Source organism: Thalassophryne amazonica, chromosome 11 (assembly GCF_902500255.1).
Source record: "Thalassophryne amazonica chromosome 11, fThaAma1.1, whole genome shotgun sequence".
NCBI classification, from domain to species: Eukaryota; Metazoa; Chordata; class Actinopteri; order Batrachoidiformes; family Batrachoididae; genus Thalassophryne; species Thalassophryne amazonica.
This window is the reverse complement of record NC_047113.1, coordinates 20,425,721-20,438,224: the sequence shown is the minus strand read 5'-3', so window position 1 is coordinate 20,438,224 and position 12,504 is coordinate 20,425,721. Positions and strand designations below refer to the sequence as shown.

The 12,504-nt window shown below is 40.9% G+C and overlaps 1 protein-coding gene across 1 annotated transcript in view; it reads right to left on the bottom strand.

The window, feature by feature from the left end:
• scyl1 (SCY1-like, kinase-like 1) overlaps nt 1-12,504 on the bottom strand; it is a 45,075-nt gene that overhangs the window by 12,676 nt on the left and 19,895 nt on the right. The window contains 4 exon segments of the mRNA XM_034181879.1: nt 242-565; nt 2,243-2,332; nt 2,448-2,593; nt 4,025-4,222. Coding sequence (XP_034037770.1) covers nt 242-565; nt 2,243-2,332; nt 2,448-2,593; nt 4,025-4,222 — 758 coding nt within the window.

Here is a 12,504-nt window from a genome sequence, read left to right as displayed (position 1 = left end):
TGATTTCAGAACACTTTACCCTTTTCAGGAGGCCGGGACAGTCAGACGTCACCACAACATAATCCCCCTACAGGCCTTTGGAGCATAGAAAACCACTTGAGAAAATTTTAAAGAAAAACTTTAAATTCTATGGGTTGGCTGATAATTTTGTCCTCATCTGTAAGTGCCCTTTCTGTATTTTCCATTTTGAAAAGGAATATAAAACTTAAAATTTCAAACTGATACCTCCCGTTGTCCTCACCATGGTAGCAGTGGCAGTGCTGGTTGTGTTTCTTTGGGACACGCTGGCGAACAGGTCACTCTGACCAGCCCCCTTGGCTGAGCTGCTGCTGTCCCAGTTGTATTCACTGGTTAGACGCACCCCCTCGGGCAATGGTAGTGTCTTGTTGGTGGAGGACATGTCCGTCTCCTCCTCTCCCCAGTCATTACCCCAGCCGTCCTCACCCGCAGAGCTCTGACCCTGACCTTCCTTCTCATTAGACCAGCTGTCATCGGCATCCCAGCCCGAGCTGCTCCAGTCAGAGCTTTGCTTTTTCACTGCTATGGAAGAGGACGCCCGACCCACCTAGATTTGAAATGATAAAGAACTGAAGTCAGCAGCAACAAAAACAATGAGCGAAATGTTTTGAAAGAAGTATTACTCATATTTTAGAAAGTACACATTGAATTCCACAGGATATAATTTCTGACAAAGGCCTTGTGTTTTAATATCAACAGGTCTACTTCCTGATACTCTTCAGACCATCATCAAGTATTTACTATAATCGTAACAGCACTGGTGACTGCAGCAGGACTAAAAAATATCAGTAATATTATCAGCATTTATATAACACCTAAATAGATCCTTGTCATTTGATTTGCATGTCATGTGATATTGATCATTCGTCCCATTTGCCATTTTGTTCCATTTAATGTGCAAATTTGGTTCCATTCAGCATGCAATTTTGGATCCATACATTTTGCACCACTGCACGACACGACCACTGTGTGTTCACACTAGCGGCGACAGCGCTTAGCTTAAAAACAAACATGGCAGGGTTTGCTTTGGTGACAGACAACAATTTGAAGGCCTTTATGGTTGGTGCTCATTTTTTTCACACACACACACACACACACACACACACACACACACACACACACACACACACACACACACACACACACACACACACACACACACACACACACACACACACACACACACACACACACACACACACACACACACACCCCCAAATCCAGTACGCCGTAAGCAATCTGGAGACATTTACAATATTCGCTGGGACTTCTCTAGCTGAAGTAGAAACGCTGTCAGATGAAGAGCTCAACAAATTTCTGTTGCCATTTTTCGCTGGACTGAGGAAAACACACAGTAGTCTATACATGAAGTTAACGCATGGCATCAGTTACGAACTACATGGTCATTTTAAGACCATGAGAGATGTTAATATTACCAAAGATGTTAAGTTTCATCGGAGGCAGAGCCTTCAGCTTTCAGGCTCCTCTCCTGTGGAACCAGCTCCCAATTCAGATCAGGGAGACAGACACCCTCTCTACTTTTAAGATTAGGCTTAAAACTTTCCTTTTTGCTAAAGTTTATAGTTAGGGCTGGATCAGGTGACCCTGAACCATCCCTTAGTTATGCTGCTATAGACTTAGGCTGCTGGGGGGTTCCCATGATGCACTGAGTGTTTCTTTCTCTTTTTGCTCTGTATGCACCACTCTGCATTTAATCATTAGTGACTGATCTCTGCTCCCCTCCACAGCATGTCTTTTTCCGGGGTCGTTTTGACCGTTGGGGTTTTTCCGTAATTATTGTATGGTCTTGCCTTACAATATAAAATGCCTTGGGGCAACTGTTTGTTGTGATTTGGCGCTACATAAATAAAATTGATTTGATTTGATCGTTTGGATTGGCCCTCTACTTAAAGTTCATGTTGGACTGTTTGGAACCACTTGACCTTAAAGGGCCAGTGACACACCAGCATGCCAAGTCTCTTTCTCTTGTTTATAAAAAAATCATAAAATTTCAAATGACAAGGACCTATTTTAGGCATTATATAAAACAAATAATGAATGTTTTTTTCATCCATGCAATGGAAATAATATTTCATTCAGTGAAAGACGAAATGTTCCATTCAACTCAGCTGCACCAAGTTACCATTGCATTCTTACCACTGCACTCATAAACATTCATTATTTGTATAATATGATAGTAGTAAAGTTAAAAAATGGTAAATACCCCTCTGTCACTGGCCTTCTTTTTAGATGTAACTATTCCTGACCAGTCAGTGCTCCAGTCATCTGGTTCTGTGTGAGCTTTTTCAGGCTCCTTTGTATTTAGAAAAGAAATGGGGGAAATCAGCATTGGTTTGGACTTACGGCTACAGGAACATGTACCATAATTTTTTATTTTCATTTTCAAATCAAAACCACTAGAATTCAACCTCCAAGCTTCCCCAGTCCTCATCGTCGTCCCAGCGATCTCCTGTTGGCTCATCTTCTTCTGTCGTTTTCAGAATTTGTGACTGGTTAGAGTTACTTGGGGCAGCTTGCCGAGTTAGAGAGGCTTGTGGAGTTTTATCTTCAGAACCTGCAAAACAAAGAAAAATCAAAATAAACTGGTATTTGTCTCAGTCAGAAACAAGTCACTTTGGGTGAGAAGCTGTCTCAAAAGAAGTCAATCTAACCCTACAAGGTGTATGACTAGCATAATGAGAAGCAGGAAATGGCTTTTCTTGAAGGTTTGTTCAAATTTGACGAAGTATGAGAAAGGGAGATGCTTTAAAGAGTTGCAGACAGATAATGTTATATATATATATTTTAAAGGCACTCTGTTATAGTGTTACTGCCAAGAAATACGTAATTTAGACATTTTGTAATTTTTAAGGTCAAGGTAAAGATCAGAGACAAATTTCAATAAGTAATCAAGAAAGATCCAGAGACTCAAGCTACCACATAATTTAGGATACATACTGATCCTTAATGGGTTTTGACATTCCAAGGTAGACTCAAACAAAAGCACAAAAATAAGCAAAACGAACAGTAGCTATGCTTATATGAAGTTTCAATTGTAATGGACTCCAGTCCATTCCATGAGCAAAGCAAAAATGAACATTCATTCATCTATTCATCTTCTATACTACTTACTCCAATTATGGGCGAGTGGGGGGTGTTGGAGCCTATCCCAAAGGCGGGATACACCTTGGACGGGACGTCAGTCTATCACAGGGCCACATATAGACAGACAAACACATTCACACACATGCCTACAGTCAAATTTGACTCACCTGTACATCTATCCATTTTCTATACCCACTTATTCCAATTAAGGGTCATGGAGGACTGGAGCCCATCCCAGCAGTCATAGAGTGTGAGGTGGGGTACAACCTGGACAGGACACTAGTCTGTTGCAGGGCCACATACAAGGGTAGGCTGAAAAGTTCTAATGCTCCCCATGAAGGAGTAATGCATTAACTGCATTATAGTGAGCCTTAGAACTTTTCAGCCTACCCTCGTTTAGACAGACAAACACATTCACACTCGCATGCACACCTACGGTCAATTTAAAGTTTCTGATTCACTTAAAATGCATGTCTTTTGAATGAGGGAGGAAGCTGGAGCACCAGAATGGAACCCATGCAAACACAGCGAGGAAACACACAAACTCCACTCAGAAAGGACCAAGTGGGAAGCAATCCCAGGACCTTCTTGCTGTAAGGCAACAGTGCTAACCACTAAACCAATGTTGACAAACTGATTTCCCTACGACCCACTTAATCCTCGTCAACTTCTTCATGTGTAACTTTTGGTGGTGGTCGAGGGGTTCTCCCATTCTTTGGAAACCTTTGAGGTCTGGGCAGATGAGTAGTAGTAGTCTATATAAATTGAAAAATCACCTAAATTTTAATTCTGAAACTCAGCATAGTCAAGCTATGTATATGAACGCCTAAATTTATCCAAAGGAAAATGACACGCAAGCTGAGCAGTGTCAAGATGATGTACATCTACCACCAGTCCATACCAGATGTAGGTGCTCCATTAGCAGCAGTGGTAGGACTGGTAGTCTGTGTTGTCCCAGTGCCCTCAGCTGCTGGTGACCCTTCGACCCCTGGCGTGTTGCGTATGAGCTTCAACGTCAGCGATGACATGCCAGTCACAGCCCAGCCAGCCCAACTGGAAGTGCCAACTGCAGACTGAGCAGCCGATGCTACATCTGATTCTGCAGAACAAGAGAAGGAGGTATATTCCACTCAACAGAGACCAACTAATCTGTTTGAAAGCAGGAATAACTAACAGAAACAAGCTCATGAACTTTATATATATAAATATAAATATCATGATAGTAAAGACTTTGTGATGAAATACTGCAATTAAACTGTTTGCTGGACCAGATTTATTTTCTTTCATGTACCCTTAGGAGAAGGTGCATTTACAAGCCTCATGGACAGATGATTGGACAGGGTAAATGATCTAAGCAAACTGAACAAACTTGTTTGCTGAGGGTATAAACATTGTAAATTCAATGAGATTTCAATTTCAACTTATTTTCATTTATACAATGCCAAATCACAACAAAGTTGCCTCAAGGAGCTTCACACAAGTAAGGTCTAACCTTACCAACCCCTAGAGCAAACACACAGGCGACAGCTACCGACACAACTGACAAAACAATTTACCGTATTTTCTGCACCATAAAGCGCACCGGATTATAAGGCGCGGCCTCAATTAGCGGGTACTTAACCCTTACAAAAGGCGCACGGGATTATAAGGTGCAGCCTCAATTAGCGGGTACTTAACCCTTACAAAAGGCGCACTGGATTATAAGGCGCAGCCTCAATTAGCGGGTACTTAACCCTTACAAAAGGCGCACACTAAAACAGTCTGCAAAAAAAAAAAAAAAAGTTCACAGAAGCAAAACGGCGAGTTTATTTGAACTTTTTAACAACCGGTATTTAACAATATGGTACTCACATTATTTTTTCAGAATCAGAATCAGAAGAAGTTTATTGCCATTGCCAATGAACATGATTCACAGACTAGGAATTTGCTTCGATATGATGGTGCAACATTAAAAAGAGAGCAATATAAAATGCTAAGATAAAATATACAATATGTGCCAAAATAAGACAAAATATAAGATTAAAAAAAATGACATATGAAATATGAAAGGCTGTGTGCAACAGAAAAACAGAAAGAGAAACAGAAAAAACAGTGCAGTGGGAGGAGTGCAATTAAAACCAAAGTACATTGTCTAAAGTGACCTGTGATAAAATGATGAAGTGACAGAACTCCTCATAACTGAGTTAGGAGGAGTTCATGAGTCTAACGGCAGAGGGGAAGAAACTGTTCTTATGGCGGGAGGTTCTGGTCCGGATGGACCGTAGGCTCCTGCCCGAGGGGAGTGGTTTGAATAGACTGTGTGCAGGGTGACAAGGGTCGGCTGTGATCCGACCTGCTCGGCCCAGAGTCCTGGAGACGTGCAGGTCGTGGAGAGATGGAAGGCTACAGCCGATCACCTTCTCAGCAGAGGCCACAATGCGCTGCAGTCTGTCTGTCCCTGGCTGTGGCCCTGGCATATCACACCGTGATGGAGGAGCAGAGGATGGACTCGATGATGGCCGTGTAGAACTGCACCATCAGCTGGACAGGCAGCTTGGCCTTCTTCAGCTGCCGCAGGAAGTACATCCTCTGCTGGGCCTTCTTGATGAGGGACCTGATGGTTGACTCCCACTTGAGGTCCTGGGTGATGGTGGTGCCGAGGAAGCGGTGACAGTCCACAGTGGTGATGGGGCTGTTGGTGAGGGCGAGGGAGGGCGGGGGGTGGGGTGGGGGTGGGGGGGGGGGGGGGGCTGTGGCTTTCCTGAAGTCCACGATCATCTCCACTGTTTTCTGGGAGTTGAGCTCCAAGTTGTTGCTGCTACACCAGGTCACCAGCCAGTCCACCTCCCTCCTGTAGGCAGACTCATCCCCATCCGAAATGAGTCTGATGAGGGTGGTGTCGTCCGCAAACTTGATGAGCTTTACGGAGTCGTGGCTGGAGGTGCAGCAGTTAGTGTACATGGAGAAGAGCAGAGGGGAAAGGACACAGTCCTGTGGAGACCCTGTGCTGAGAGCCCGAGTGTTCAAGACATTCTTTCCCAGCCTCACATGCTGACTCAGGTCCGTCAGGAAGTCTGTGATCCACCTGCAGGTGGAGTCGGGCACGTGGAGAAGGGAAAGCTTGTCCTGGAGCAAAGCCGGAAGGATGGTGTTAAATGCAGAGCTGAAGTCCACAAACAGGATCCTAGCATAGGTACCTGGGGAGTCCAGGTGCTGCAGGATGGAGTGAAGGGCCAGGTTTATGGCGTCATCTACAGACCTGTTGGCTCTGTAGGCATACTGCAGGGGGTCCAGGAGGGGGTCGGTGATGGACTTCAGGTGGGATAAAACCAGGCGTTCGAAGGTCTTCATGACTACAGACGTGAGAGCCACAGGCCTGTAGTCATTAAGTCCAGTGATGCGTGGTTTCTTGGGGACTGGAACTATAACCGAGGACTTGAAACAGACTGGAACATGGCATGACTCCAGGGAGGTGTTGAAGATCTCTGTGAAGACTGAGGCCAGCTCATCAGCACAGTGTCTCAGGGTGGCAGGAGAGACACAGTCTGGGCCCGGGGCCTTACGTGGATTCAGCCTTTTGAAATGTCTTCTCACGTCCTCTTCTTGGACGGAGAGGTCAACGGGGGCAGGGCAGTGGTGAGAGGGGGGAGGTCCAGGGTGTCTGAATATTCAGTTGTGTGGGGGTGGGGAGGTGTGAGTCCTTGTCTTCAAAGCATGAATAGAAGACGTTCAGGTCGTTGGCCAGCTTCAGGTCGTCAATAGAACGAGGTGCTTTGGGCTTGTAGTTGGTGATCTCTTTCAACCCCCTCCACACAGAGGTCGAGTCGTTGGCAGAGAACCTTTGCTGCAGACGTGAACTGTACATGGATTTAGCCTTTGCCACCTCCTTGCTAAATCTGTACATTGCACCTCTATAGCTGTCTCTGTCTCCTTCTCTGAAAGCCACCTCTCTCTGCTGAGGGAGCTGCCGGAGTTTAGGTGTGAACCAGGGCTTGTCATTGTTATATCTCACCCTGGTGCGCTGTGGGATGATGCTGTCTTCACAGAAATGAATATATCAAATCAAATCAATTTTATTTATATAGCGCCAAATCACAACAAACAGTTGCCCCAAGGCGCTTTATATTGTAAGACAAGGCCATACAATAATTACGGAAAAAACCCCAACGGTCAAAACGACACCCTGTGAGCAAGCACTTGGCGACAGTGGGAAGGAAAAACTCCCTTTTAACAGGAAGAAACCTCCAGCAGAACCAGGCTCAGGGAAGGGCAGTCTTCTGCTGGGACTGGTTGGGGCTGAGGGAGAGAACCAGGAAAAAGACATGCTGTGGACGGGAGCAGAGATCAATCACTAATGATTAAATGCAGAGTGGTGCATACAGAGCAAAAAGAGAAAGAAACACTCAGTGCATCATGGGAACCCCCCAGCAGTCTAAGTCTATAGCAGCATAACTAAGGGATGGTTCAGGGTTACCTGATCCAGCCCTAACTATAAGCTTTAGCAAAAAGGAAAGTTTTAAGCCTAATCTTAAAAGTAGAGAGGGTGTCTGTCTCCCTGATCTGAATTGGGAGCTGGTTCCACAGGAGAGGAGCCTGAAAGCTGAAGGCTCTGCCTCCCATTCTACTCTTACAAACCCTAGGAACTACAAGTAAGCCTGCAGTCTGAGAGCGAAGCGCTCTATTGGGGTGATATGGTACTATGAGGTCCCTAAGATAAGATGGGACCTGATTATTCAAAACCTTATAAGTAAGAAGAAGAATTTTAAATTCTATTCTAGAATTAACAGGAAGCCAATGAAGAGAGGCCAATATGGGTGAGATATGCTCTCTCCTTCTAGTCCCTGTCAGTACTCTAGCTGCAGCATTTTGAATTAACTGAAGGCTTTTCAGGGAACTTTTAGGACAACCTGATAATAATGAATTACAATAGTCCAGCCTAGAGGAAATAAATGCATGAATTAGTTTTTCAGCGTCACTCTGAGACAAGACCTTTCTAATTTTAGAGATATTGCGCAAATGCAAAAAAGCAGTCCTACATATTTGTTTAATATGCGCATTGAATGACATATCCTGATCAAAAATGACTCCAAGATTTCTCACAGTATTACTGGAGGTCAGGGTAATGCCATCCAGAGTAAGGATCTAGATAGACACCATGTTTCTAAGATTTGTGGGGCCAAGTACAATAACTTCAGTTTTATCTGAGTTTAAAAGCAGGAAATTAGAGGTCATCCATGTCTTTTTGTCTGTAAGACAATCCTGCAGTTTAGCTAATTGGTGTGTGTCCTCTGGCTTCATGGATAGATAAAGCTGGGTATCATCTGCGTAACAATGAAAATTTAAGCAATGCTGTCTAATAATACTGCCTAAGGGAAACATGTATAAAGTGAATAAAATTGGTCCTAGCACAGAACCTTGTGGAACTCCATAATTAACCTTAGTCTGTGAAGAAGATTCCCCATTTACATGAACAAATTGTAATCTATTAGATAAATATGATTCAAACCACCGCAGTGCAGTTCCTTTAATACCTATGGCATGCTCTAATCTCTGTAATAAAATTTTATGGTCAACAGTATCAAAAGCAGCACTGAGGTCTAACAGAACAAGCACAGAGATGAGCCCACTGTCTGAGGCCATAAGAAGATCATTTGTAACCTTCACTAATGCTGTTTCTGTACTATGATGAATTCTAAAACCTGACTGAAACTCTTCAAATAGACCATTCCTCTGCAGATGATCAGTTAGCTGTTTTACAACTACCCTTTCAAGAATTTTTGAGAGAAAAGGAAGGTTGGAGATTGGCCTATAATTAGCTAAGATAGCTGGGTCAAGTGATGGCTTTTAAGTAATGGCTTAATTACTGCCACCTTAAAAGCCTGTGGTACATAGCCAACTAATAAAGATAGACTGATCATATTTAAGATTGAAGCATTAATTAATGGTAGGGCTTCCTTGAGCAGCCTGGTAGAAATGGGGTCTAATAGACATGTTGATGGTTTGGAGGAAGTAACTAATGAAAATAACTCAGACAGAACAATCGGAGAGAAAGAGTCTAACCAAATACCGGCATCACCGAAAGCAGCCAAAGATAACGATATGTCTTTGGGATGGTTATGAGTAATTTTTTCTCTAATAGTTAAAATTTTATTAGCAAAGAAAGTCATGAAGTCATTACTAGTTAAAGTTGAAGGAATACTTGGCTCAATAGAGCTCTGACTCTTTGTCAGCCTGGCTACAGTGCTGAAAGAAACCTGGGGTTGTTCTTATTTTCTTCAATTAGTGATGAGTAGTAAGATGTCCTAGCTTTACTGAGGGCTTTTTTATAGAGCAACAGACTCTTTTTCCAGGCTAAGTGAAGATCTTCTAAATTAGTGAGATGCCATTTCCTCTCCAACTTATGGGTTATCTGCTTTAAGCTGCGAGTTTGTGAGTTATACCACGGAGTCAGGCACTTCTGATTTAAGGCTCTCTTTTTCAGAGGAGCTACAGCATCCAAAGTTGTCTTCAATGAGGATGTAAAACTATTGACGAGATACTCTATCTCACTCACAGAGTTTAGGTAGCTACTCTGCACTGTGTTGGTATATGGCAATAGAGAAGATAAAGAAGGAATCATATCCTTAAACCTAGTTACAGCGCTTTCTGAAAGACTTCTAGTGTAATGAATCTTATTCCCCACTGCTGGGTAGTCCATCAGAGTAAATGTAAATGTTATTAAGAAATGATCAGACAGAAGGGAGTTTCCAGGGAATACAGTTAAGTCTTCAATTTCCATACCATAAGTCAGAACAAGATCTAAGATGATATGGAGAATAACACTGTGAGTGGATTATTAATCAATGACATTAGTGATCATCTACCAGTTTTCATCGTTTATAAGAGAAACCATCGGCGGAATCAGCCAGAGGAGAAAATAAAATACAGGCGAGTGCGGACAGAGGAAAACATGAACACACTAAAGAACAGTGGTGTCAAAAGTACACACATTTGTTACTTAAGTAGAAGTATAGATACTGCAGTTTAAAAACACTGGTAAAAGTTGAAGTATCAACTTGACCTCTTTACTCAAGTAAAAGTGAAAAAGTATGTGCTCCAAAACCTACTTAAAGTATAAAAGTATAAAGTAACCTTTAAAAAAAAAAAAAAAAAAAAAGGTAGATGCCACTATATGAATTGAAAGCTTAATTTAAAAACTGATTCGTTCTACATGTGGTCCAAGACCCAAGACTTATTTATGTATGTATGTATGTATGTATGTATTTATTTATGTATGTTCATTGTTAGTTGCTTTTATATTTTCTGGTGTGTTTCTATTCAGGTTCTTTTTGCCTCTTTCTCTAAAATTGTATATAATAATCATTAGATTATTAATATATAAACAAAAATATATTTAAGAAATATTACATTTTGAAAACAAATGCACCCGAACGTGATGAGAGCTGCTTAATGCTAACTTTTAACATTGAAAATGCCATAGACATGCTAACGCGTTAGCGTCGCTCCCGTTTTTAAGTTATAAAAAACATCTATCAACTGTTTCAGAAGACCATAACAGGTCGGTTTAACATAGAAAAGGTAAATAATACTCACAGAAGTATGCTCTTTAGGGTTTTACCAGGGGAAAATTAAGCGAAAGAAAGAAAGAATAAACGAAGCAATAGGTCGAAGCATTGCTTCAATCTGAGAACCACTGCTTGGATTGGTTCACAGCAAAGCCGTGCTGCAGAAAAGTTGATGACAGGCGCACATGACGTGAAATATATATATAAACATTAAACTGAAGTCAAGAGTAACGAGGCTGTTTGTTTTAAAAATGTAAGGAATAGAAAGTACAGATACTTGTGTGAAAATGTAATGAGTAGAAGTCAGAAGTAGGCAGAAAAATAAGTAAAGAAGTATAGATACCTAAAAAGTGTACTTAAGTACAGTAACGAAGTATTTGTACTTCGTTACTTGACACCTCTGCTAAAGAAGGATTTACAGGAGCAAAACTGGGAAAAGGTATACAGTGAAAGTGATGTTGATAGTGCATATGAAACTTTTTTTTTACAAATAGTTACATCATTATATGATAAAAATTGTCCAATTAAACAAGACTACAGAAAACAAAAAATCCAAGCTCGACCATGGATGACGAAAGGGTTCCGAAATGCATGTAATAAGAAAAATACACTGTATAGAGAATTCATAAAACTAAAGACTAAAGAGGAAGAAAATAGATATAAGAAATACAAAAATAGATTAACTAATATTATACGGGTATGTAGGAAGGAATATTATAGTAACATATTATATAATAACAAAAACAATATTAAAGGAATATGGGATATATTAAATAGCATTATCAAAAATGGTAATAAAAAACAGAGTTACCCTCAGTATTTCATTGATAATAATGTCAAGAAGGAAAATAAGGATGAGGTAGTCAACGGTTTTAATAATTTTTTTGTAAATATTGGACCAAGTTTGGCAGAAAAAAATCCCAGATTCCCAACCTGAGGATTGGGATAATAATCTCATAGAAAGAAATCCCTGTTCAATGTTCCTCACAGCAGTGGATGGAAAAGAAATTATAGACATTGTGAATAATTGTAAATATAAAACATCTACCGATTTAAATGAAATTGATATGGTGGTGGTAAAACAGGTCATTGAATGGATTGTAGAACCATTAACATACATCTGTAAATTATCCTTTCAAACCAGTAAATTTCCCAATCAAATGAAAATAGCTAAGGTTGTGCCGCTGTATAAGACTGGGGATAGACACCACTTCACAAATTATAGACCTGTTTCTTTGCTTCCACAATTTTCCAAATTATTAGAAAAGTTATTCAATAAAAGATTAGACAAATTCATAAATAAACCTAAATTACTTACTGATAGTCAATATGGATTCAGAGCACATAGTTCAACATCACTTGCATTAATAGAATCAGTTGAGGAGATTACAAACGCCATAGACCACAAATTACATTCAGTTGGAATATTTATAGACCTTAAAAAGGCTTTTGATACAATCAATCATGACATATTAATCAATAAACTTGAACAGTATGGGATTAGGGGGTTGGTGTTGCAATGGGTGAGAAGCTACTTAAGTAACAGAAAACAGTTTGTGAAGTTGGGGGAATATACATCATCATGCTTGGACAATGCTTGTGTCGTCCCACAGGGGTCAGTATTGGGTCCAGAACTGTTTCTAATTTATATAAATGATATTGTCAATGTTTCCAAAATATTAAAATTAGTATTATTTGCAGATGACACAAGCATTTTTTGTTCAGGGGGGGATTTGCAGGAGTTACTGAGGAGGATCAGTATAGAAATGGAAAAACTGAAAATAGGTTTGACAGAAACAAATTATCATTAAACTTAAGTAAAACAAAATACATGTTA